Below are 25,761 nucleotides of genomic sequence, written 5' to 3' on the forward strand. Positions count from 1 at the left end.
TAAATATTTCATCTTTGTTCTATATGAATAAAACACAACATACAACTCCAGATTCATCTACAGGACAGCATACCTTTCACTGTTCCCATGTGGATTTGTCCATTCTGAAGAGGGGAGATGAGCACTCAGATATGAATGAGCCTCTCCATCATAAGACGCCGCCCATCGAATCCAAACTTCACCAGCGGCCTGCAAATACAAGTGCAGCCTTCGACATAAACACAAAATCTAGCGTATTTGGTTGATTATGCAGTGTATCAACTATGCATGAAGCAATTACATGGCGGGGCCTTGGGGCTCGGATGGAAAGCGAATGGATGAATTCCTACAACGATCCCCCCACTTCCACTCTCTCTACATGTTCATTCATTAATCCAGCCGGGCGGCCATTTGTTTGTGCAAACATTCGTTTAGCTGTTTGTTTGTCTGTTCGCTCGGCCGTGGAAGTTTTTCCTTTTTTTTTTTTTCCTTTCCTTCATCTGCTTCAAGAAAACCTCAGCATCTTGTGACCCAATCTATAGGGATTTCCATCTGAGTTAAAGAGACTAGCCGCACTGATAAATAAAAAGGTCAAAAGGTACACGAAGCAGGCCCGGGGACGCGGGCTGTGGTGACAGAAGAAGCGAGACGAGAAATAAACCACTGGATCTGCAGAGGCTTAGATTGATTGGAATTTAGAGAGAGGGAGGAAAAATTAAATTGGGGGATCGGCGGGAGGGAGGGAGGGAGGGAGGGATCAGAGTAGATGGAGAGAGAGTGAGAGGAGAGCAGGAGTCAGCATGACAGGGGCGAACCAGAGAATGAGATTTTTTGCCCTGAGAGCACCCACTTCAAAAGCTTTTGGGGGCATGCCTTTACACCATTTTACTCTTAACATAATCCAGATTTCTGAAAGAGAGAGAGCACGTGTGCATGCGAAAGGGAGGATGGGGATGAGAGAGATGTAAAAAGAGACAGAACCCCCCCCCCTCCTCCCCCTCCATTGATTAGAGCAGAATTAATAAGTCATCACCCGTTTCACTAAGTCCAACATTTATGATTGCTTTGAAGGTTAAGCCGTACAACCACATTAGCATGTTGTAAATGAATTTGGAGCGGCGATTGATTCATGTGCAGTGTGTGTTTTTCTATGTCGTCTCGTGTGCACTTTTGCTTGTTTGTTTCTGTGATTGTGTGTGTGTGTGTGTGTGTGTGTGTTTGTGTGTGTGTGTGTGTCTGTGCGCCTGTCTGTCTCCCTTTCTTCCATCTGGATTCTTTTAATCCTATTCTCTTCCTCTAATCCATCCTTCTCTCTCTCTTCCTCCCACACTCTCTTTGCCCTCTCCTCCCCCCCCTCTTCTCTGTTTCTCCCCTCTCTCCCTCTCCCTCCGCTTGCTTGATCGCTGCTGTCTGCATGGCAAGAGGAGCTGTATCTTCCGCACGGCTGTGATTCACTTGGCAGCCGCTCCAGATAAACATGTTGTGGTGGACAGACGCCTGGGTCCCGGTCCGGAGGAGCAGGACAGGGGGGACGACAGACTGACGTGGGTGGGCCCTGCCCTGGTCCCAACGTCAGCACGGGCAACAGCGGGCAGCGCCAGCCACTTGTCCAGATGGTCCGGAGTCGAGCTCTCGCCACTGTTCATCAAACGCACCCGCTCCCTCTGTCTTGCTTCGCCATGGCCCCCAGCATCATGTCACAGTGGAACCAGAGAAAATTAGCACCTAATTATAGGCTCCTCTCTGTGAAGAATGGTACTGGTGCTGCTGGTGTGTGTCAGCGTGTGGAGGCTGGGTGGTTGACTCACTGTGGGACCGAGTCCTGCAGACCACGCAGAGGACACAGAAGGCACACACTCGGGCCACGGAGGAGACACAAGTGGTTGCGCACGCATATGCATGGGAACACACACATGGAAAAGGCAGAACCTCCCATCTTTCTGGTTGATTTGAGCCTCAGCAGGGTCTGGCCCCCCTCCCCACCCGTGAGGATGCCACAACAGAAACCACTTGTGTTCCATCTCTGATCCAACAGGATTAATTACACACACAATGGAAGCCGATGCCTCTGGTTTCTCCGCTCTGTGGGCTCCCTCGTGTAAAGGACGGTGTAGTTAATCTTCACTGGGAACAATGGAGATTTTGCTCTGGTCTATCTGGTTGAGACGTAGCTACAGGGGAGAGTTTGACTATGCTGCCATCTTGTGATTGCATCTGGACAAGAACAGGATGCAAATGAGAGTACCGGGAGAATGTCTCCGACTGGTTCATCAATGCAATACAAATGAGCGATGATGCCGAGGATAAATAAAAAGGGGCTGAAGGAGATTTACCATCACAAGAACCCCAGATGCGAAGCAAAATATTAAAAGCCATGAAGTCTAACTATCTGAGATGGTAGCACGAGATCAGACACGACCAGCTGTGAGCATCTGTGATCAAGAGAAAATATTCTGACAGCTGCTCAGACAGAAGAACCAGCAGTGGTCTGAAAATAGCTGCATGATGAAACTAATAAAATCTAAAAAGTAAGAAATGCCTCCTGTTGAATTAGCGAACGGTCCGCCAAGGCTGCGAGAAATCAAATAAATTCAATCACTTTCGTCTGGAAAGTTAGCCATTAAATCTTTATTAGGTCTGCAAAGACTTACCAAAAATAGGTTAATATAACAAAAAAAAAAAGTCAATTTCTCATCCTTAAACCATACAAAACCATATTGCATCACACTTAAATACTGCTGAATACTCCCGACATCTCTTGACATTCATGTATTACACCATTCGTTTACAACACGACAGAACAGAGAGAGGAAATTTCATGGGACTCATAAAAACCACACTGCTGCCTTGACATCATTCTGGATGTGGATGCAATTTCTGGAGTTAATACAAAACTTTTTGGCACAATAGACGTCTTCAAGAAAACTGTAAGCAAATGTCCTCGCAGGGTTTTTTAGTGCACGTTGAGTATATTGTAATCCGCTGAAGGGCGAAGAGCAGAGGAAAGGAAGTACTGGGGAGTTGGGTTGGTGCTGGGTGGATGGGGGAGCGGGGGGCTGGGGGGGCGTCGGTGCAGTTTATTTTTAAGGCGCAACCACTTTGAAAGGGCTTCCGGGGATGTTGTCGTCGCCCCATTTGACAATGATGGTGTAGCTGCCCTTGTCTTTGACGGCGTAGGTGACGTTGTAGAGCTTTTGGCCCATGTGCTTGACATACACCTCCTCGCAGGGAGCATGGGGTCCGTGCACGCCCACCATCAGCATGTTGGTACCTGGACGGAGCAGGAGGAGATGATTAATGATCGCGGACAGTCGTTCGTTCATGTTGCAGGCCTTCACAGTCAAGCGTCCACAGACTCAAATACCATCAATAAAAAAAAGTGATAAATACATGTAAATTGCTACAAACTGTTGCCTGGAGGCCCTCTAAAGCTGCAGCGTATACAACAGGTTTTTTTAATCTCGCTCATTTAAACACATTTTGAGCTAAATCAGCCACCTGTTTTTCGGTTTTAAAAAGCCTAGATCGAACGTGTGCTACCTGCACGGCACCACACTCCTAACCACGGCGAGTTAGCGACAAACACAGGGAAGCGTTGAGCTGCTAAAGAGCCAGATATTTCCCTCAGGAGTCGGTGGAGGCTGGACTCCGGACGAATACTAATGCTCTTTAATGTTTACTGAATGTGTAAACTCGCCCATTGTTTGCTAACACATTCACTACAACAACTTTATGGGGTGATAACATATGAGTGTTGTGTTCACAGCTTGTTACTCTGCCCACAAGTGGACAAAAAAGAAAAAAAAAAAAAAAAATCAATATTGCTTTAATCTGTAGTGTCTGTAGAAGCAGCGTGTGTTGGGTTTATGTTTTTACTGCATGAATGTAAGGTCTGTCTGTGTCTTTGTGCCTGTGGTCACCTCACCTGCTTTGCTGCAGTCGACTGTGAAGTTGTTTTTCTGCCCGACCAGAGCCTTGGACAGCCCCGTTCCGCGACAAACCACCTTGCTGGCGTCGGACGTCAGTTTCGTCGAGGTGGTGGAAGAGGAGGAGCTGTAGGCGCCGCCAACTTTGGAGGTCTTGGTGACCGTTTCGACCAAGACCGAGGAGGTCTCGTGGAGGCTGTGTCCACCTGACAGCCGGGCTCCTGTTGGGGAGGGCGGGAGAAGTGCGGAAAAGAGAGAGAGAGAGAGAGTTTATCTGATGTTATCACTGCTCAGTCCAGACATTATATAATGCACTCAGTATTGACGAAGCAAACATGCTGCTGCTCGTGGGGAGAGTTTACATCCACAAAAAGACAGGGCAACTTGGTGGAGTTGTGGAAATACTTCATACCACGTTCAAACAAAGGTAACTCCCAGGACTTAAAGATTTTTTTGTTAAATGGATGACAAATGTGTCTGTATGCAGCGAGTCGTGACATGCATATATAAGTGTACCGCTTGAGGAAGACAGCTTTTTATATAAGATGTACACTAAGCAGCATGAGGGAACATGACATAACATTTCCCTGACTTTTTCAGAGGAACATTTGTTTCGCAACTGAGCCATTTGTCATCTGAAAACCACAGATCAGATGGGAGAGTGACTGTCAAGCAGACCTGTGATTTTAGCTTTGAACGGGCTGCCCACGATGTGCTGCGGCCCTCCGTATTTAATGGTGATGAGATAGTTGCCAGGCGCCATGGGTGTGTAGTTGATCTTGTAGCCTTCGGGACACTCCCGACAGTCCATCTTGACCTTGGACGGCCCATCGATGTTGACCGATAGCGTGGCGGAGCCCGCGTTGCAGGTGTTGATCACGAACTCTGAGGGCACGCCTGGAAGACAGAGAGCAGGGCAGACATTTTTTTAAACACGGCCGAACATGATGAAAAATGTGGTACATATATTCGTAGCTGTGGTAGTGATATCTACCTGTAGTTCCTCCCTGCAGCCCAGGGCCGTGTGCTGTCACCATGCCGGGGTCTCCAATCAGCCCCGGGTCTCCCACTCGCACCTTGAAGGGGCTTCCAGGAATGTGGCATCCGTTGAACTTGACATCTATGGAGTGAACTCCATTTTCCCGTGGAATGAAGCGGATTGCGTTCTTGTCTGAAAAACAACACGAGTGGAGCTGTTACTGATCTGTTTCCCATAAATAATGCCCACAGAGCCGAATCCCCCTGCCTTCTGACGTCTGCTTTGTACTACAAAGTCATGCCGGTGCGTACCGCTGTCAAGCTCAGTGACATAGCATTCCTCAGAGGAGCCGGAGGGGGTGTGAACTTTGGCGTCAACCACACCTCGAGCCCCGTTGCGCTGCACCATGAAGGACGCCTCATGGTTTACCTTCAAGTCTTTCTCCTACAAAAGAAAGAAGAATATAATCAGGATACATGCGTGCGCGTGTGTGTGTGTGTGAGCCCGCACCTCGAGGGACAGAAAGTGTGTGACTCATTCCTGAACAGGAATAGATTGAGCGGTTGGGTATGAGAGGCAGAGAAGGTCAGAGTTTACAGCGAGGCGTTTAGTGTTTTTTACCCCACGGGCGGACGAGCAGTCCTCGCAGACAGAAGAGGCAGCGCGACATTTGAAACGCTGGCCTGATACTGCACTTCGCCTGGCCTCTTGCGCTGGATAGGCTCCCTGAAGTGGCATTTTGAGCTAACTAAAAATACATGTCTTTAGCATTGTTGGGTGGCAGTTGTAATGGAAACTGTGAAAGCGAATGTAACAAGCATGTGTGAAGTGAGGAGACCGGTATTGTGAGCTGTCACAGGTTATCTTCAGTGGAGTCTTTATCTCCCGCTCGCTCTGCTCTCTGTCTGTGCTTTCTTCCTCTCAGACGGAAACACAATCGCACAGGCGAGCCGACTGCCCACACATAGCACAGCTTGTGTTGCCCCATATTAGCAAGGGACAGTTAATCCAGCCCTTCATCACTGGCCAGCATCACAGTATTATGGTCGTGGATAATTCTCCAACACTGGCACTCAATTACACTTCAAGGGCAAAGTGCTATTAGACAGAAATATCTACAACCGCTCAAACATTATGCTACAGACAATCTGTTATCCCGACGCCTCATGACTCCTCCGCTCGTGAATGTTTTGTGCGAAAAAATTAATGTGGATTTTCGACAACTCGAGTGCGCTCTTACCTGAAGGCTTGTGACAGTGAGCCTGCGGGCCTCGTCTGACAGTGTAGCAATTGGAACGATGAATGGGCTGTCAGGGATGTGTTCGTTGTTGAACTTGATTGACACCTCATAGTCACCTGGGAAAGCAGATGGGGTTTTTTTGTGTTTTTTTTTTTACTTTCGCCATCAAATGAACTGGAGGACGACTGGAAGAATTATTCTAAAAGTTTGGCAGCTCAAAGACTTAAAAACATTCAAATGAGGAGAATTCTGCTACCTGGCTCTTTCACTATGTAGGAGACGCCGCAGGAACCGTCCTTCCTGTCCTCAAAGGAGATTTCAGCCTTGCTGGGGCCTTCTACAGCGATGGACAGACCGCCAGCACCTGCCTCTCTGGTCCAGATACTAAATTCAGCTACGGAGGGTGAGGGAGGAGGTTCAACTTGAGGCTCATAAAACATTTAAAATTGCAGCAAACACAATTCTTGCCATGCTCACAGAGCGAACTTACAGGGCGCTCCAGCCACGCCTCTCTCCAGGCCAGGTCCTCCAGCGCGGACCTTGTGCGCTCCTCCCTCCCCCATGGGCCCCACAGTAAACTGGAAGGGGCTGCCGGGGACGTGTTGGCCGCTGTACTTGACGTTGACAGTGTGGGGTCCCATTTCCTGGGGGATGAAGCGCACGCTGTAGGTGCTGCTCCCTCCGTCCACAATGTCAGCATCCAGTGTTTTCCCACTGGGGCTGGTCACCTGCGCCGTCATGGTCTGGGGGCCACTCTCGACTGGAGGAGGCAGAGCAGCACAGACGATGTGTTTAGAAACAACCTAGACATTTGCACATGATGTCCGAATTTAACATTCCAGAATCTTAAATTTAATTGTCGACTCTCACCCTCAGGTCTGGCCGTGATGCCGGCGAAGCTGCTGAGGCTCTCTCGGCCCAGAAAGTCTCCAAAAACATCCCTGAAGGGGCTTCCTCCTCCACCCACCTGGGTGCTCTCCTCCACTCGCACCTCCCTCTTGGTCTCCCCGCCTCGGCTTTTGCTGATTTCCGTGCGCTCCGTGCGCGTGTAGGTGTGGCTGCTGCGGGTGAACGTGCGGGTCAGCCTCTCCTGAGCTGAAACCATCTGGAACCAGTTTCCTACAGTGAGGATAAAGCAGCGAGAATACAAATGTGAGTGCACAGCGGGTTCATTTATTTTAAGCTGGTTGACCGCTGCCCTCTAAGCGCTTCTGGCCGGCTTCTGTACTCACCTGGGATTTTGAGGTTAAGGCCACAAGTGCTGCCCACTGAGGCAAGAGAAGAGGCCTGTCTCTTTCTAGTAATACTCTCCCTGATCCTTCCTTCTCCGGTCACTTTCACTGTGAAAGGACTTCCTGGAGGGCACAAACACATGCACAGTCAACAAGAAATACACGTTTCTCGTAAGATATTTTTTTGTATTCTTGAAGTAAAAGAGTCAAACCTGGGATGTGCTTCTCTGCAAACTTGATATTAACAACGTAACTTCCAGGTTCCGTTGGACAGTAAGTAACTCTGCACGTCCCGTCCTCCATGTCCTCACAGTTGATATCCACTTTGCTCGGACCCTCAATTGACAATGCTAGACCTCCATATCCTAGGTGAAGAAGAGGAGTAGGGAGAAGTCAAAAAGGCATATGTTGCCTGTGTATTCTGTCATGCTGTCCTCGCCTTGAGGGTGAAAACACAACGTCTCTGAAAGCTTACCCGCATTCCTTGTATCCACAAAGAATTCAGCCATTTCAAAAGTGTGCGCCTCCACCAGGCCTTTACCGAAAGCCTTCACTCTGCTGGCCTCGCCGATCTCCGACTGGCCGACCATGATTTTGAAAGGGCTGTTGGACACGTGCATGCCGTTCTTCCTCACACTCACTTCGTGCTCGCCAACCTCCTTCGGGGTGAAAGAGATACCTGTGCACATAGGAGAGGGAACGAGGACAAAAAAAAAAAAATCAAGACACAAAAAAAGCCGGAAAATCAAATTAAAAATGCATTAGGCGTATCCAACCATGTCTTATCTATGTTCTGTTCTTCAGGTTATTTCACTGACAGGTGGATATCTCACCGAGGTGTCTGTTGGGCAGTTTCTTGAGCAGGCAGGGCTCCTCGTTGCCTGATGGCGCTCTGATACTGGCAGTCAGGGAGCTCAGATCAGTCTCTGCGATCTTCAGGGACACGTCAGCCGCCGTGCCGACATTCAGCTGGGATGTCCTGGTTATGGAGTCGTCCCCTTGACATAAAAAAGGTGGTTTAGATGTTTGTCATGATTTATGTTGTACACACCCCACTATAAATAAATAAGGAATCAACAGTAAAATAAGTCAGTCTGTGGGAGAGGTGATTTATTTCCCCACCAGTGATCTTAGCAGTAAAGGGACTGCCGGGAATGTGCTTGTTGTCAAACTTGACGATGATGTTGTAGTCTCCAGGAGCTGTGGGCATGTAGGACACAGTGCAGGTGCCGTCTTTGTTGTCTTTGCAGGTGATTTCGGCCTTAGAGGGACCTTCCACTGCCAGTGATAGCCCGCCTGGGAGGGAGGGGAAAAAACAATCAGATTCTTATTTTTCTGCACTGTGGTGCTTCTAAGGGTCGACTGTGACTGAAAAAGTAAAGTGTGGTACCTTCTCCTGCATTCTTGGTGACCACAGTGAAAGTGGCAGCCTTGTTGACCATGCCGTAACTCAAACCCGGGCCGTAGGCTGTCACCACGCCGCTGTTCACAGCATCCACAAAGAACTGCAGGGGGCTTCCTGTCGAGGATATAATCATTGGAAGCAGCAAATGAGCCTCAAAACTGTGTGAAGGATTGTTTTAGAGTGAGACACCTTAAAGCAGCTGCAAGTAACTTGATCTGGCAGCCCCCTAGGACAAAACTGGTATGAGCACCACTGCACCCCTGGTAAAAGCCAGATTAATATTATTTCTTCCAAACTACAAAGTGTCTTTACTTTCCAGGCTGTGAGATCCCTGATTACATCCTCCAAAAAATGTACAACTTATCAACCTTGGATAAGTATGACTCCGACCCGGTGACAGGCATTAAGAATTATTGCGTTCTATATTGTGTATTATTGTGTATTATTGTTTTCGTGTGCTTATGTAGGTTATGTAAAGGCACCTGTATCAAATTGAGACTGTTTCATGAACTGTTAAAAGCTCCTTGTAATACATAAATAAATCAAGATTAATTTTAAAGAGCTTGGCGTGTTTCTGACCTGGAATGTGGTTGCCCTCATATTTGATGTCCATCTCGTGCAGGCCTCTCTCTGTGGGCTGGTACTTGATCGTGATGGTGCCGTCCTTATTGTCAGTGATATGTGGGCGGGCAGTCTTGCCTGAAGGCATACGCACCTCACCTAGAAATGACAGCGTGTTGGTTAAATGTCAGCGACCTTAAAGAGATGTTTTGTGGGCGTGTGCGTGAGCTGTTTCTGTTTGAGTGGTTGTTTGTCACACCTGTGATTTCTCCTTGCTGCGGCGTGAAGGGGACGAGGAAGTTAACAGGACGGAAGAGAGGATCCACGGTATCGCGGGGAACAACTGGCTCATTTGAGGCCTGTCGATACCGAGACAGAGAGAGAGAGAAAGAGAAGAGAAATGGTTTTAAAGAACTGTATGTCAGAACAAGAGTGCACCTAGCTGCTGTTTTTAAAATCTCCTCTCCTCACCATGACATGGAAGGGGCTTTTAGGGATGTTCTGTCCCCCAAAGCGGATAGTAATAACATATTTCCCAGGTTCAGGGGCTGTGTAGTAAATGTCAAAGGTCCCATCGCGATTCTCCACCACATCCATGTCCAGCTCCATCCCCTGTGGGGTCTGCACCTTACAGGTCACCTTGCCTTTCCCAGCAGCCTTGGCATCCACCGTGATAACTGTATCCTCGGAGGTCTGCAGCTTCTGCAGGCTTGCTGTTAAGGGCAGAGAGGGAATGGGGATGAAGTGCTGCATGAATGAAAGGATCGCAAGAATTTCTAGAAATGTAGCTCAAAGCCTCGGTTACTCACACACTCCGTGTCCTCCGATAGACACTGGAAAGGAAGGAAAATGCAGGGTTTAAATAAAAATATGTAAATTCTACAGCTAGACGGCATTTTTTATTCATCAGAACAATGATGTTTTTCTCACCTGTGAGGCGACACTTGCTGGCGTCTCCTGTGGGAAGGGACTGGATGCGGTATGGGGAGTAAGGGATCTCATCTCCTCCATATTTAATAGTGATGGTGTAGGGGCCTGTAGAGTCGGGCACATAGGAGACAGTGTAGGTGCCGTCCCTGTTGTCCTGGATTGTCGCATTCTTTGGCTTTCCCTCTGGGTCCTGTCGATACACAATATGGAGTTATTCTAGGTGTTGGCTCAGGGCTCAGAAATGACTGTGCAAAAGGAAGCTGAACCCACCAGAATCTGCACAGTGAGCAGTCCCTCTCCAGCATCGCGGGCATCGATGGTGAACTCAACAGGCAGGCTGGCAGACACACCTTTTGTGTCTAGACCGGGACCACTTGCGCGAACCTTACTGGCATCATGCCCAGGCTGAGACATTACCTTGAATGGACTGTGGAAGAAGGAGAGAAATGTCAAGTGTAATTACTACACCCAGTCCGACAAAGGACAGAGATGGGAATAGGAAATCCGCTGAACTACACTTTTCCTCTTTATAATCCAGCCAGACAGAGCCGAACTTTAATTAAGACATATCTGCACACAATGCCTGGCCTGGTGGGACTTTTCTGTACCTGTGTGGGACTTCCTGATCTGCATATTTGACATCGACAGTGTAAGGGCCATCCTGGGCTGGAGTGTAGTGCACTGTGTGGGTGCCGTCTCCGTTGTTCTTCACACCAACCGGCTCAACAGTACCTGGAGACGAGACAGTATGGAAATCATTATATGACACCAACTTGCTCATAGATTTTCAGCTTAAAGTAGGCAAGGTTTATAGGTTGTCATAGTTAAAGCAGCTATAACAAACATTCATTTTGCAGCAAGTGAAAGACAGTATGTTATTACGATTCTTTTTTTGATGACCTATCCAATCCAGATTGATTGATTGGACTCAGATATTAAGAATATCTATACTGTACTTCAAGTACCTTTAAACAGCATGCCCTCACCTGATGGTCCATACAGTTTGACGTCCAGCGGGGCCTGTCCAGCCTTTGTAGAGTCTACTGTGAACGTCTGAGGAACATGAGCTCTCACTCCGGCGCCCAAACCTGGACCTGAGCACTTCACCTTGCTGGGGTCCACAGGGTCCTTCACTGGCACACGGAAAGGACTGCCGGGGATTGGGTGACCTCCATAATTAATGTTGACATCGTAGTCTCCTGGAGTGAAGGGGATGTATTCCACGCTGCAGCTGCCGTCTTTGTTGTCCTTGCAGGATATTTTTGCCTCGGAGGCTCCCTCGATGGTCAGACCCAGACCTCCTGTGCCAGCACCCCTGAGAGAGAAATCAACACTTTTACTTCTCTTATTACGCTTTTTTCTGGGGTTAAATTCCTTCCCTGTAAAACGTGATCCAACGGTACCTGGTCTCCACAGTGAAGAAGTTGGGCTTGTTGGTAATTCCTCCCTCCAGACCTGGTCCAAAGGCACGGACCCGGGTGGGATCGCATCCCTCCACCACAGACACTCTGAAGGGACTCTTTGGCACAGGCGCGTCGTCAAACAGCACCTCGATCAGATGCATTCCTGCACATGAACAGATACATCAGTCTGATGTCACACCTCTCTGCCTGAGCGTTCTCAAAGCGAGCAAATATTTTCTGTTATTGCCACTTGCTTTTAATTATGGGCCAGACAAATTCCCTTTTAGGGAGATAAACATCTGTTTATTTGTAAAAGACGGCAACTAGAGTGCAGACGCTCTGGTGAACGTACAAGGCATTACATCTGTTCCCTATTCATTATTCTGTTACAACATTTTTCTGACAGAGCCCTCTCAGTAGGCCGACATGCCAGATTCCCAGCCGCACTGCTATGATATTAGAGCATGTCTGGTGGTGGAGAAGTGTGCTGTGATCTCTTTGCTTTGTGTTATAGGTCTCTATTAATATCCCCTGTCATTCCCCTGCCGTATAGCCGTGTGCAGGCAGCCTTCAGCACACATACCTGCCTGGTTAAGAGCTTCTGTTCCAGAGCACACTATTTATAAAACAGAGCCCGTCTGCCTCCCTGCTCTCTGCCCCTCACATCCTTGCTCCACTGCATCATTCTGTATTTATACCCCTTTCTCTCTCTCTCTCTATCGCTCTCGTTCTTTCTTTTCCCACTCGCTAGCTTTATTCCCAAATGGTGCCCAGAACGAGCGCCTGCTAATGATTTCTCTGTCTGTGTGTATTCGCTGTTTCAGACAGCCTCTGTCTCTCTGCAGCAGGTTAGGTTTGTTGGTGCACTTCCATCAATGATGTTCAGCGTCTTTTCTGATCCTGTAACTCTGTGAATTACCATCGTTCAATGAAATAATGTGATGTTTGTTCTCCTACCATCCTCGAATGCTGTGTACTCCACTCTGTAGGTGCCATCTCCTTTGTCGGTGATGTAGGTGTCTGTGTTTGTGCCAGAGGGGTTGATGATGTGAGCCTTCACACGGTTTCCTCCAACCTTGTTGAGGGCGCGGGCATCAACAATGAAGTGGGTTGTGACTTCTCTGAGGACCCCTAGGAACAGAGAAGCCCCGCCAGGTGATTTGTTGCCAAAGAGAAACAAGACTGAGTAGGCTGTGTCATGTTAACACTAAGGTCTAATGAGAGCTTTACAAACAAGTTAAAGCACAGCATACTTCATTATAGATGAATATGTCAATTATTTTGTCTTTAAAGGGGCAATACGTAAGAATTTACATTCAAAATTTAGCTAAAATTATGAACAGACTGTGATTTCTACTGCTAACCAGCTGGTAGTCTGGCTAGTTGCACGCCTTACTGAGCTAACAAGCACAGTCACGGATGTATAAAAAGAATGACAGTTAGCAGAAGTTAGCAGTTACTCTGGGGATATGTTGCCCCGTTTTGTTCGGAGTATGATTTCAAGGTGGCTGATTGTTACGTATTGCACCTTTAACCAATTGATAACCTACTCAATCACAATCAATCAAAATAAAACCCTAACCCTATTTGAGGTGTTGACTCATTTTAAGCTGAGGCTTTTGGTTTCATTACCTCTGGGCTCCACTCCTGGCCCATAGACATGCACCCCGCTGGTGTCCACAGACGGCTCCACCTGCAGGACCTTGGGAAACTGAGGGATCATATGGCCGCCATACTTGATGGTGATGGTGTGGGCGCCATGGAAAGGTGGGATGTATGTAACAGAGAAGGTCCCCTCTGCAGTTTTCTGGATGTGCACCTCGGCTTTAGCCCCGGTCTCCGACACGATCTCAATGGTGAGCTCAGCCTCGCCTGCCCGGGTGCAGTCCACGGTGAAGGTCGCCGGTTCGCCCGCCTTGGCTCTCTCCAGACCCGGCCCGCTGGCCGTCACCTTGCTTGGGTCCAAAGCTGCGCGTACTGGAGCCTTGAAGGGAGAGCCAGGGATGTGCTGCTCGGCAAACAAGATGTTGATGGCATACTCCCCAGCCTCAGTGGGCAGATAGTACACTGAGCACGTGCCGTCACCGTTGTCCTGGCACTCAATCTTCGCCTCACAGGGACCCTCCACAGTCAGGCCCAACCCACCTGCACCAGCTCCCTTTGTGTCGATAGTGAATGGAGCAGGTTTACCCACAATGCCTCCCTGCAGACCGGGACCAAAGGCTCGCACCTGTGATGCAACAGTTGAGTCAGTTGTGGTATTCCAAACTGTGTATGTGTGTGTCATGTTTCATGAGTCTCAAGAGCAGACAAATTGAGCAACTACATACAGCTTTTATGAACTTTTACCTTTGAGGGATCAGCAGGCATCACGGCCTCAACCCCAAAAGGGCTTCCCATCACCGGGTTGCCATCATAGCTGACATCAACCTTGTACTGCCCCTCCTCTGGGGGAATGTACTTCACACTGTGCGTGCCTTTGGCTTTGTCTGATTCCAGCTTGCATGGGATCGGTCGGCCAGAGGGTGAGGTCATCTTCACACCTACGTTACCCTGACCACCAGCGCCTTTTGTGTTGACTGTGAACTCCTGATCCTTTCCGACCTCCACTTCTGCGAGAAAGATTCACAGGACAAACTTAAACCACTGCAATCAACTATACTTTTACATGGTGAATGCAAGAGTATAGTACTTAGTGGTTGTAACTTACTGTTGTCTAATCCCTCCACTTTCACCTTTCCAATATCCAGAGCTGGCGCAACGGTGATGTGGAAGGGGCTTTTGGGAATGGGATCGCCCCCATGAGAGACTGTAATTGCCATGTTTCCCTGAGAAGACACAAGAGGAGCAATGCATATTGATTAGCTGTGAATAATCTCTGCATCCTCCTCTAAAGTTAAATGGCTCAAACAGAGGCCTACTTTACCTGCTGAAGTGCCGTGTATTTGACAGTGTAGGAGTAATCGTGGTTATCGATGATCTCAAAGTCACGAACCGCCTCTCCTGGGCCTGATGCTGCGAAATGCACCTCAGGCTTGGCCTTGCCAGCTCCCTTTGTGTAGATGGTGAAGTGGGTTGGAGTGCCCACCTCCACTCCTGAAACACAAACGTGTGTTTCGTCAGTGCTACTAAACCTAGTCTGATTAAATATTGTATTGTAGTGGATGCAAATGCAAATAACTATCAATTAAATTTGCCTGGTACTTCTCACCTGTCTTGTTGAGTCCGGGGCCCTCTGCCCTCACCTTTCCAGCATCATGGGAAGGATCCACTTTGATTTTGAATGGACTGACGGGAATTTCCTGACAAAAGCCAATCATAAAATAATCGTGAGAAATCACTAAAGACTGAATAAAACTACAAGAATCACTCTTCAAAACTCTTCATCAGTCCTTGTGTTCTAACCTGGTCTGCAAACAGCACCATGATGGTGTATCGGCCTGGACCGGGGGGAGTGTACTTGACAGTAAAGGTGTCATTGTCATTCTTGATGATGTCAAAGTCGATGTCTGCCTCGGCAGGGCCAACCACCCCTGGGGCACACTTGATTCCAATGCTGATGTCCCCTAATGGCGCATAGCAATGAGCACAGTTCACGAAGGTCATTCAAAAGTAGACGATCTGAATAAATAGAAGCAGCCTCTCCACTGCTTAGAGCTTTATTTTAAGTGCTTTTCATACATTTCAAATAACTTAGCTTTGTCAGCTGAAGTGCCCAGACTTGCTTATTCTGCTCATTCTTTGCTTTATATTTTTCATTTATTTCATTACGAGACGACTAAGCTCAGAAGTGGTTTTGTAACCACCCACACCATCTCCTCGTACACGCTCACCTTGACCGGCCTCACTGCAGTCCACTGTGAAGTATGTCGGCTCGTTAGCCTTGAGCCCCGTCTTCTCCACTCCTGGCCCGTAGACCTTGACTTTGTCTGGATGAGAACCCTCTCCAACCAGCACCTAATGAATTCACAGTGCACTTGAGGCAGAGGCAAGTGTTTCAAGAGCTACGACGGCTGCAGTCCTCTCACTTTGACTATATCTAGCAGAGTATCATTATATTAAATTGACAGAATTAGAAGTGCAGCAGCGGTGTGGATGCGTATAAGTGCATCTTCACGTGTCTCACCCTGAAGGGGCTGTTGGGAACGTTGACCTCCCCCCAGGTGATGATGATGGTGTGTTTAATGGGCTTGACAGGAGTGTACACACACAGGAATGTGCCGTCTCCCTTGTCATTGATCTTGATGTTGATGGCACAGCCTTCAGCGTCCTGGGTGGATACAACAGCATGTCAGCACTGCTCCGTGGAGCCACATGAAATATAAATAACATGTTCTGATGAATAAATAACGATGGTTTCACAGACTCTTCATACCTGCGCGTAGATCTTGAGGTGACCCTTCCCTGCCATGCGGGCATCGATGGTGAATTCAGTTGGCTTGTTCACAATGACGCCTGTTGGCTTCAGGCCTGGACCAAAGGCTTTCACCTGCAACACATTTACTGTTGTTCAGAACGTGGTCGACACTGCTCGATGCATACTGTATGTTATTCAGGCGGTAAGAATTACCTTCTCAGGGAAAACATCATTGACCGCAGGAAGGATGTGAGCCATGAAGGGGCTGTCCTTGATGTCCTCGTCGTCGCAAACCACATGGACAGCGTAGTCACCGGGCTCAGTGGGCCAGTAACGCACATCACAGGAGCCATCACCCTTATCATCACACTCAATTTTAGCCTGTGATGGGCCTTCGATGGAGAAGCCTGAACATCAAGATAAAATAGACATTCAGATTTCACAATACTTTTCAAAAAAGTCCAACTTTTCTTCTGTACGAGCTCAGATCACTTGCACTCGGCTCACCCAGAGTTCCAACATCGGTGCCGATGGCCTCTACCACAAAGTCAGCAGATTTTCCCACCATGCCGGTCTTCAGACCAGGACCCCAGGCCCTCACCTTCTGAAAACCTGCCTCCTCACCCACCTCCACTTCGAATGGGCTGCAGCACACAATAAAGCGAATACACAATATCACCCAAGAGTACATGTGAGTGTGCATTGTTAATGAATAGCTCAAGGCAGCAGTCGGACCCTACCTGCGTGGGATGGGCTGGCCTCCCCAGGTGATGCTGACCGTGTATTTGCCAGGCTTGAGGGGGTAATATTCACATTCATACACGCCGTTTCCTGCATCTCGCACTTTCACTTGCTCCTCTGCTCCAGCTGAGGATGAATAATACAGTCAATATGGATTCTTATCCACTTCTAGAGACATTTTATGTATTTTTGTTTAGCGCTTTATCATATGCTTTATATACACCTATGGGAATGCAACCCATGAGGAACAAAACTCAAACAAAGAAAATGACTCTATAAATGTTCTAGGGGGAGAGAGGAGTGATGCAGGGAAGAGAGAGCTGTCTGACTCACTTGGTCCTTTGACTGAGACGTTCAGCTCTCCACTGCCAGCTCCCTTAGTGAAAACTTTGAAGTCTGCAACCTCCTTTACTCTCACGCCTTTAGGCTGAAGGCCTCTGCCTGTAGCTCTGCAGGCATTTGGGTTGATGGCTGAAAGGAATAAGAACAAGTGTGAAAGGGAAATATTTAGCAAAGCAAAAGGCAACTGAGAGTAGCCAGCAGTTGACAGCAGTGTTAGTAGCAGAGACATTATCATATCCGATTCACCAGGGATTTATTTTTTTCAAAGGTTAACTGACAGGACCTGTAAATGGGAATGAATAGTGCTTTTTGCAGCACAAAGTGGAAAGTGTTGAATAGGATATTGACACATTCGAGAGCATCGAGGGAGCATCTGACAACATTTCAGTCACTGTGAAATGTTGACTCCAGGCTTAAAACTAAATGCCGGCTGATGCAAATTTAAATGTGATAAAAACAAACACGTCAACAGCACAAGCAAAGATATTTAACAGAGAGGAACAAAGTGGACAGAAATGCAAACTGGGACAATCTGTAAACTATTTGTACAACATTGCATCTCATCCCGCTTTGAACATAACGAAAACATCAAGCTGCACGATGCAAGACGATGGAGCAGGCGACCAAGCACGGCATCGCGCCGCGGCACTCTAATCTTAGAGAAAGCACAGAGGGGCATCGGCAGGACTTGGCATAGGGAAAGTTTTGGGGGGGTCTGGCTGAGCAATGAGCACAGGCTCCTCCCCGCAGGCCATACTAACTTGGGCGGCCAGGTTTTGGGGGGGGTGCCCCCCTCCCACCCTTGGCTCCAGGAGTGGTACGCACTGACTGAGGGACTATCTGCAGTGGAGCTCCCACAGGAGGAGCAACGGATGGAGCTAGAAATGACAGATAGGAAGGGTTATGGTCTGAAGTGGGTGGTTGTTCCCAGGGAACATATAGATGACTGCAGATTGTGACGGATAGATCACCCGGACACTAACAGCAACTAAGAAATCAGATTTGCTTGACAGTAATTTACAACACAGACAGATGGCTCACCCTCCGCGATGTTGACAACAAAAGGGCTCTTGGGGATCTCCTGGCCTGCAAACAGTACGTGGATGGTGTGAGGGCCCTCCAGTATGGGACGATAGGTGCATCGGAAAACACTGTCGCCCTTGTTCTCCAGGATGAGCTCCACCGTGTCCTTTTTGCCCTGAGGATCGACGATAACCACGCTGACATCGCCATTACCCGCACCTGAGTGTGACAGGGAAAATAATCAGTAATCACAGGTCAAAGTAGAAGCTGTAGAGGGTGATTGTTTTTACTTTGTTTCAAAACCCCTCAGGCCTTTCAGATCGCATCCCCACATGTCAGTATGTAAAGGGGTTGAATTCTCCATACTAACCAGCTGTGTAGATGTCAAAGTAGGTGGGCTTGTTAGCCACATTGCCTGTGGGATCCAAACCCGGGCCCCTGGCGTGCACTTTGCTGGGGTCACCCATATCCTTGGCTACATTGACTGTGTAGGGGCTCTTGTCAATGTCCTGACCAGCGAACAGCACTTTGACCTAAAAAGAAGACAGTATTAAGAAACCTTGTTCCATGTTGTGCTGCCTGATGTTGGTTTAGACTGTAAAAAAAAAAAAAAATGCCACTTGTTTTTACCTTGTGAACACCCTCAACTTTAGGAACATATGTGACGGTGTATGTTCCATTTTTGTTCTTGTTGGGTTTAACTTTAGCCTGGAGAAGAGGAAGACAAAGTAAGATTAAGGACCGGATGCTACACTTCGCAAAAACTTTGAAACTTTGCAGAACTATGTGAGCTGGCTGGCCAGCTGTACGCTGTGATAACTTGCCTCCTCCTTGTGTCCCTCGGGATCCTCCACGTAGACCAGGACCTCACCACTGCCGGCTTCCAGGGTTTCTACCGTGAACACAGCTGGCTGCAGCACCTTGTTGCCATGAGGCTCGATACCTGTACAGACACAGAGTGTGGTGATACATCCTGTAGGTACCGGGGCAATGCATCAGGCAGCAAAGTGGAAAAAGAGAATTCAAAAGTTTCCTAAGAGTGTGCTTCCTGCGTTTAAATCCAGGACTGAGAAGAGGAACGGCATTTCCATATTCACACTGTTCACATGAACTGTTGTGAACTGCGCAGGTGTTCGCAGCCACTGACCGGGCTACCCACCAGGTCCGTAGGCTTTGGCCTTTTCCGGGAAAAGCTGTTTGGGCTTGAGTGGAGCGCCGGGCTTCAGTTTTGCTTTGGGGAACTGAGACAGGTAGGTCATGACTGAGTGCTCATCCACATCTGGGTCCACAATCTCTTCAGGGGCAATCACCTAAAGCACAAAAAACATACACAACAGAGGTTAATCGCGTATATGTGGGAATAAATTACAGAGTATAGTTCAGTTTTTATGCAACCTCCTGCAACAGCTAAGACCATAAAACCACCTTATTTATGTGTAAATTGACAGTATTATTGTGGTAAGAAGGCTATGATTGACTCTTAATACAATTTCCCCTCATTAAGCATAGTGCAGTGGGATTTAACAAGGATTAAACTTGTTTATCCCTCCCTCCACCTCTGACTCCTCTCTCCCTTCCAGCACTTGTTTGCCTCTCTATCACACAGTGGCACAAAGCCATGCTCCGCGCTGGTTATATTTAACCCCAGGACAGCGGGGTTAAGGATTGTTGCCCTCAATAAGCCAGCCAGGGGGATTTATCCCGAGCCAGACCTCTCCCACATCTCCTTAACACCACCACACTGGAATCCAGCCCCCCAGGCCTACAGAGCCATGACATACACCCCACGGCCATCTCACCAATGCTAAGCCTCATGGAGAGAAGCTAACCCTGTGTCTTAGACAAACAAGTAAACAACCTGCATAGTGCAAATTACTATGCGGAGACTCAGAGTCTCAGAAACAGGACTGGAAATATCGCACTCTTGCTCTGTTCACATTGTTATTCTGATGAGCACGGGCATATATTTACACCTCTGCTTCGGTGGCTGGCTCGGAAGGTGTTAAGGAATCTCACACCTCCACAAATTCACAAATCTACTTCATAAAACTCCTACAAACTCACTTACAATACAGTAAATGGAAAATATTAGAAGTGAGCTGGGTAATAAATATTTCATCACACCCTCCAGCGTGATCTCTCTGGAAAAACACTCGACTCGATATCATGCGCAGTACCGCCTTTTTTTTTTTTTCTTTCAAATCGGCGTTGCCTCACAGGTGTATGTACATGTGGAGAGGCATGTTTGCATTTGCTAATGCGTCTAGGTACTTTCTTTAAACTGCTCGGAAATAATTGGCTCTTGAGTGTCTATCCGCTGAGTATGTGCTCGAAAAAAATACAGAAAAATACACAAAGTCTGCAGCAGAACTAGAGAAAAAAGCTATTTGTGACTGACATCCATCGTGCATCTTACCTGAGGCACGCCCAACCAGTCGTCGGCCTGCTGCATGGCTTCCCTGGCATTCTGCACAGGCTTGTTTGGGTCCCACTCTGCCCAATCAGGACACAAACCTGACAGAATACAAACAGGACGATTAGACAATTCTGCACAGGCAAACGCCGACTTACACCGCCGTTGCTATAATAAGGTCGCTTGGGCAGTCGCTGCTATCCGTCTCACGGCCTCCAACAGCAACATCGCTTGACCTTACCCTGTGAAAATTCAGCGGAGGTGCCTCTCGATTGCTCATAAGAAACAACCCTCGAGGCGCTCAGGCACTTTCGCTGTGGCTAAAGCTAGCCTCCCTCCACCATGCTCCTAATGCCTAAATTGGATTAGTCCTGGCGATGGAGAGGGCCACTCACTCAAAAGGCCTGTGCAGGCACAGCGTAGAATACTATCATCCAATTAATGTAGACACAGGAGCACAGTATGACCAGGGCTGAGTTTTACATGCATCTGCGAGGAAGGAGAGCAAAGCTGTCACGATGGGCCTTCCTTCATGTTTCTGAGGGGACTTTAGTGCTCTTTAAAGTGATGTCAGCTCTGGAGCGGAGCCATGTATAGCCATGTAGTTCATAACGCAACACCACTGCAACACCAGATGCTATAGTTGTATAAGAACGCGCTGGATGTACAAACAGATAATGTAGCTTTGTGCTCTGGACATTTAACTTGTTTTGTGTGCAGTTGTATCTGCTTTAAAAGAGTGTCTGAGTCTCAGGACAGAGCTAGTTTCATCAGTTACCCTGCTGTTTGGTATTAGCTGATGAAACAGCAGAACCTTGTATGGTCAATATTGCAGCAGTGTTTGAAAGATGCGTCTCCTCAGATCAATGGCTCATATAAACACAGTTAAACAGGGTTCTGTCTCCCCCTTGCTACTCCTCCACCTTTTCGCTCTGTAGAGCACAGTGAGGAGAGGAGAGGATTCACTTTGTTCGGTGCTGGAAAGTAGAAACCTAAACTGGCAGTGGCTCAAATTGTGGCCTCGCGGTCTTTGGATCTGTGGCTTAGGCACCTCCCTGTGAGAGATCACTCTGCATTTTGATGCCCAGCCAAGCATCCCCCTTGACAGAAGAGGAGGAATGGTGCCCAAATTTGGGGGTGTTGTGTAGCAGCGAGGCTATAAACACTAAAGCCAGGGCTGGAGGCCTCAGGGCCCGGAACAGTGAGAGTGAAGGCTTCAGTCACTGTGGGACAGCTGGCAGGGACGTCCTCCGGCCATCAGCAACCCCTGTCCACCCTGCTGACACTACCTGGTCCCCAAGAGACAGATTACACCAGCTGATGTCTGAATCCGAATCTGGACGTGTGTGTTCGAGTGTGTGTGCTACAGAATGTGCGAGAGATATACAGCACTCGTTTCCTGACGAGGAGCAAAGGAGAGAAATTCTCATGAGTTGACGATACTGTTTCAGACACATGCCTGACCCCGACCTCCATAGCAACCAAGGAAAACCGCGACATACAACAAGCCTTTCAACGGGCACTGCACGTAATCTGACTCAGCGCTTACTCAGCCTGTAAGTGCAGCCACACACTTCTTACCGGGTGCGCAGTTGTCGACCAGAGCTCCCAGAGCTTTGCCATCCTGCCAGTCACGGTTGAAGTTGTTGATGGGCAGCTGGGGCACCTTGTTCTGTATCCAACCCAGCAGGCGTTGTTTGGGGGTCAGCTTCTTGGTCTCCTCATCATCCTCGTCATCCCACATGGGCATGGAGATAGAGTAGTGGAGGATGAGAGTCCAGATAAGACCCAGGATCAGCTTTAAATTCCCATCCACAATGGCTTTGCTATCTGCAGTTGGACAGTGGAGATGAACAGTGTTCATGAGGATTTATAACTTTCACAAAAGTGCTCATAATGCAGCGTGTCTGACAGTATTTGGCGGCGCACTCGTTAACTCCGTCTTCCAGCTGTGTGCTCACTGTTAATTGATTATGAACCCTTCCAGGGATATTTGTGCAATCTACAAGTAAATCAGTTTATATTCGGTGTTGTTATCTCTGATCACAGCAGCCCAAAGGAAAACCATAAAAAATGTAATCAGGAAATAAGTGAGTTATATCATAACAGTGTTTCCTGGCTGTGCTGCAGAGTTGACCGAGCTATTCTGAGCAGAAATATAAACAATGATGATTGACTGCTGAGGAGACAAGAATCTAATGCTCCTCGCTGCTTCCCCCGAGCCCCTTTCTCTCAGACAGCTGTCTGGCTGAGGACCCCTGACAATCTGTCATCCAGTCACAATGGTACTCTGAAGACAGTGACAGCTGAGGATATGTGGAAGTCTCTGCATAAATGCCACTTGGATTTCAATTACGTCCAAAACTTGTAGTGCCAGCGTGTGATAAATCAAAGAGGCGGAGATTAGATTACACTGACAGCGAGCACGCGGCTCATTTCCCGAAGTTCTCTGAGGAAAAGTTCGTCAAATAAGCCATTTTAAACCCCACTCTCATTTAGATATTCAGCCGTTTAAGCCGGAGAACCTCCGAGGAGGGCTAGACTTTTAATGTTCCATCGACTGATCTCGTGTGATACACTCGGGTTAATTCAGTAAGACTTTAATATCGGAGGGACTGTGATGCCAGTCCTTTATCACGGGGCTCTTTTATTTATTGAGACTGTTTATCGTTTCATAAACAGCTCCCGCTATCAGGTTTGATGCGTCACCATTTTGACTGGCACAGGCAGGTGGCACGACGTGGCACAGTGATCTCGGCCGTGTCCGGCTTTAAGGGCAACTGTGTAGTCACACAGACGTCCATCAAATTGTATCTGGTTACACACTGTGACACATGTGCAGCTAAGCCTGTGGTGACTTCTTTAGTGTCTCTGGGTCACCGGAATGAGACGGAGACATTATCTTAAGAGGGCTGCACTGACCCACTAGAGCTGCAGGGGAGGGGCAGCCGTTAAAATGCCAGGACTTCTATTATCACGCCCCATTTCTGTCAAAACAGTCTGACCTAGTTGGGACACTAACATATTAAGTGGCGGCCACACTTTCCTGGACACACACTCTGCAGGCTAGGAGGTGATATCTGTGAGTGTGACCTCTGCCCTCCTCTGCGATTTGAGCGCGCACACACACACACAAGCTAACAAACTCCAAGTGGACACGCCGTGGCCTTCACAGTCGGCCGGCCAAAGCCTCGGCCACGCCGGGAATTTCACTCGAGTGTGTGGCAGGCCTGTTAGTCACCAAAGCAGAAAAAATACTCTGTCAGATTTTTAATAACTCCCCTCCCGTGTGAATTGTGGGGCTGTCTACAGGTGTATAATTCAGCCGTGACTCATCATCTTGCAATAAATCTGTAAGCTTTCGATCTCCGGCTACTAGTTTTCTCCTCAGTTATTAAACGGGCACTGCGTAGGCTCGGAGAAGAAATTCAAAGTCAGAACTAATGAGGTAATAACGCTAACTCCTCCAAAACTACATAGTGCACCTTTTAATATTTCTAAAAGGTGGCGTTCTGTTCACTCTGGTGTAATGGAGTCTCTCCTTGAATGTGACACAGAGCCACAACAATTTATTGTGCGTTCAGCCATCTGCACCGCGGTCTGATCCCCGAGTCCCACCGGAGTTAATCCCCTCCGAGCAGGAGTTGCTGACTGCTGTGACTGTCATCGAAAGCGCCCCGGCGAGCCGCTCTGACCCCTGACCTGACAGAGATGAGTGTGTGTGTGTGTGTGTGTGTGTGTGTGTATGTGACACTGCCTTCCACATGTATAAATTGAGTCTCGTTCTCATTAGCACGGCCCTGGTGAATTTCCACCACAGTTTTACCACATTGCTGCCGTGGGAGTACGTTTAAGCGATGGTTCCAGGCCTTGACACAAGTCAGCGACCTCGGTGGCACCTCTGTAGTAGCTTTCATATAACCTGTTGACCCCCCCCCCCCTCAGTGCAGAGGCCTGTGAAGCCCATGTCTCATGGCTGATAACAGAGCAGCTACAGAACGTGGATGTGTCTGGAGATATGGCATGACAGCACCGCATCTGCTCACACACCGTCAGCTTTATTACATGTTCCCTATCTAACAATAGCCTGGCAACCTGATGCGTTTCCACCTGAGAAGAAGCCATCAGAGGGCGACTCACCAATGGAGACCAGTTTGATGTGCTCTCTGTCCAGGAACTCCAGAGCCACGGAAACGTTCTCCAGTTTCATCTGACGGAAGTTGGGTCTGGTGTGGTACTTTCTGTACATTTTCTTCTGGCTCAGTACCTCCAGCAGCGAAATCAGCTTGAGCCCGTCGGTGAAATCCCTCTGCAGGTCGGTGACGGTCTTGTTGACGCACTTGAGGTGCTCGTTGCACCACCTGGTGAAGGTGTTCTGCTGGATCTTCTTCCACGGCGCGTCCTCGGCCAGGTCCTTCTCCGTGGCTGGCATCTCGTCGTCCTCCTCGTCCCCAAAGTCGGTGGCCTGGTAGTACTGCGGAGGCAGCTGGTCCTCGCTGTAGTTGTTGCTCATCATGATGGCTCTGTCCGCGTCCACTTTTATACCTCGGTGACACTTGCCCGGCAGCGCTGGATGGGGGGGAAACTTTTAGCGGGTCGATGGCAAAGCGGAGGAAAGTTCAAACTTTTTCTCGGACGCACTTGCGAAGAAACCACTTAGGTCAGGACAGTGATGGATGAAACGATCCGATTTACAGTGCGCAAGGCAGCTGGCCGTCCGCTGTTGTTTCTTTTCTTTTTCTTTTTCTTTTTTTCCCCCCCTTTTTAATTGGCACCCTCTCGACAAGTCGTTCCTTTCCAATATGGAGAGCGTCGCGCTTTGAGAAATGGAGTTTGGTAGCAGGTGAGCTGGAGCAGCGGTGTTAACTCTGTGTAACTTGACTGTCGGGAGAGGAGAGACTTGGGTATATAAAGGACCCCGGGCCGCGTCACTCACCCTCTGTGATCATAGTCTATTTGCTAATCCATAAGGGTAGCTGGAGTCGGGGTCGGTTTACGGGAGGATGGGGCCGGGATTGGTCGGACAGCAGGCAGCGCAACAGTTGCGGCATGCTCCTTATTTTTAGGCGCTCCTATTTGGGCGTCCGAGGGGGGGCTGGGACTTCACCATTGTTGCGAATGTGTGTCATGTTCAGGATCCAAGTGGGTGAACAACAAAACTAAGAAAAGAAACTGAGAAGTGTGACTCCCTCTGTGAAGACAAGTTGTCTGTTTTATTTTTATTTATTTA

General features: G+C 48.4%; 1 protein-coding gene across 2 annotated transcripts; it reads right to left on the bottom strand.

Annotated features, from left to right (window-relative positions):
- Positions 1 to 2,578: 2,578 nt before the first annotated feature.
- On the bottom strand, positions 2,579 to 25,529 carry LOC119024871 (filamin-C-like). Of its 2 annotated transcripts, XM_037108057.1 has the most exons (47): positions 24,672 to 25,529; positions 22,113 to 22,361; positions 20,535 to 20,632; positions 19,278 to 19,428; positions 18,943 to 19,061; positions 18,749 to 18,826; positions 18,489 to 18,651; positions 18,137 to 18,337; positions 17,857 to 17,973; positions 17,087 to 17,224; positions 16,753 to 16,879; positions 16,520 to 16,656; positions 16,226 to 16,419; positions 16,031 to 16,144; positions 15,782 to 15,925; positions 15,489 to 15,612; positions 15,061 to 15,221; positions 14,867 to 14,957; positions 14,582 to 14,751; positions 14,366 to 14,483; positions 14,005 to 14,267; positions 13,288 to 13,885; positions 12,613 to 12,786; positions 11,656 to 11,818; positions 11,239 to 11,567; positions 10,861 to 10,984; positions 10,523 to 10,679; positions 10,253 to 10,442; positions 10,132 to 10,155; positions 9,794 to 10,035; positions 9,582 to 9,681; positions 9,341 to 9,481; positions 8,747 to 8,875; positions 8,479 to 8,652; positions 8,190 to 8,354; positions 7,832 to 8,035; positions 7,569 to 7,721; positions 7,357 to 7,479; positions 6,995 to 7,243; positions 6,615 to 6,884; positions 6,381 to 6,518; positions 6,125 to 6,240; positions 5,196 to 5,328; positions 4,900 to 5,076; positions 4,584 to 4,802; positions 3,905 to 4,126; positions 2,579 to 3,250 (listed from the first exon to the last, which is right to left on the bottom strand). In XM_037108057.1, exons 1-47 carry the CDS (start codon positions 25,045 to 25,047, stop codon positions 3,063 to 3,065), a joined length of 8,235 nt encoding a protein of 2,744 aa, XP_036963952.1. In that variant the 5' UTR covers positions 25,048 to 25,529; the 3' UTR covers positions 2,579 to 3,062. The 2 variants fall into 2 exon arrangements, with proteins under 2 accessions (XP_036963952.1, XP_036963953.1); XM_037108058.1 differs by lacking the exon at positions 17,857 to 17,973 and having other exon boundaries at positions 24,672 to 25,528.
- Positions 25,530 to 25,761: the final 232 nt, after the last annotated feature.

The sequence above is a fragment of the Acanthopagrus latus genome, chromosome 8, assembly GCF_904848185.1.
Source record: "Acanthopagrus latus isolate v.2019 chromosome 8, fAcaLat1.1, whole genome shotgun sequence".
Lineage (NCBI taxonomy): Eukaryota > Metazoa > Chordata > Actinopteri > Spariformes > Sparidae > Acanthopagrus > Acanthopagrus latus.

What these genes read in the sequence shown, in the direction of transcription:
- LOC119024871 (XM_037108057.1), bottom strand. Translation starts at nt 25,047, where the DNA reads ATGATGAGCAACAACTACAGCGAGGACCAGCTGCCTCCGCAGTACTAC. An exon ending in GATCAGGAAGTCCCACACAG is followed by an intron (nt 10,680 to 10,860) that starts GTACAGAAAAGT and finishes CTTCTTCCACAG; the next exon opens with TCCATTCAAGGTAATGTCTC. An exon ending in TATCGGAGGACACGGAGTGT is followed by an intron (nt 10,036 to 10,131) that starts GTGAGTAACCGA and finishes TGCCCTTAACAG; the next exon opens with CAAGCCTGCAGAAGCTGCAG.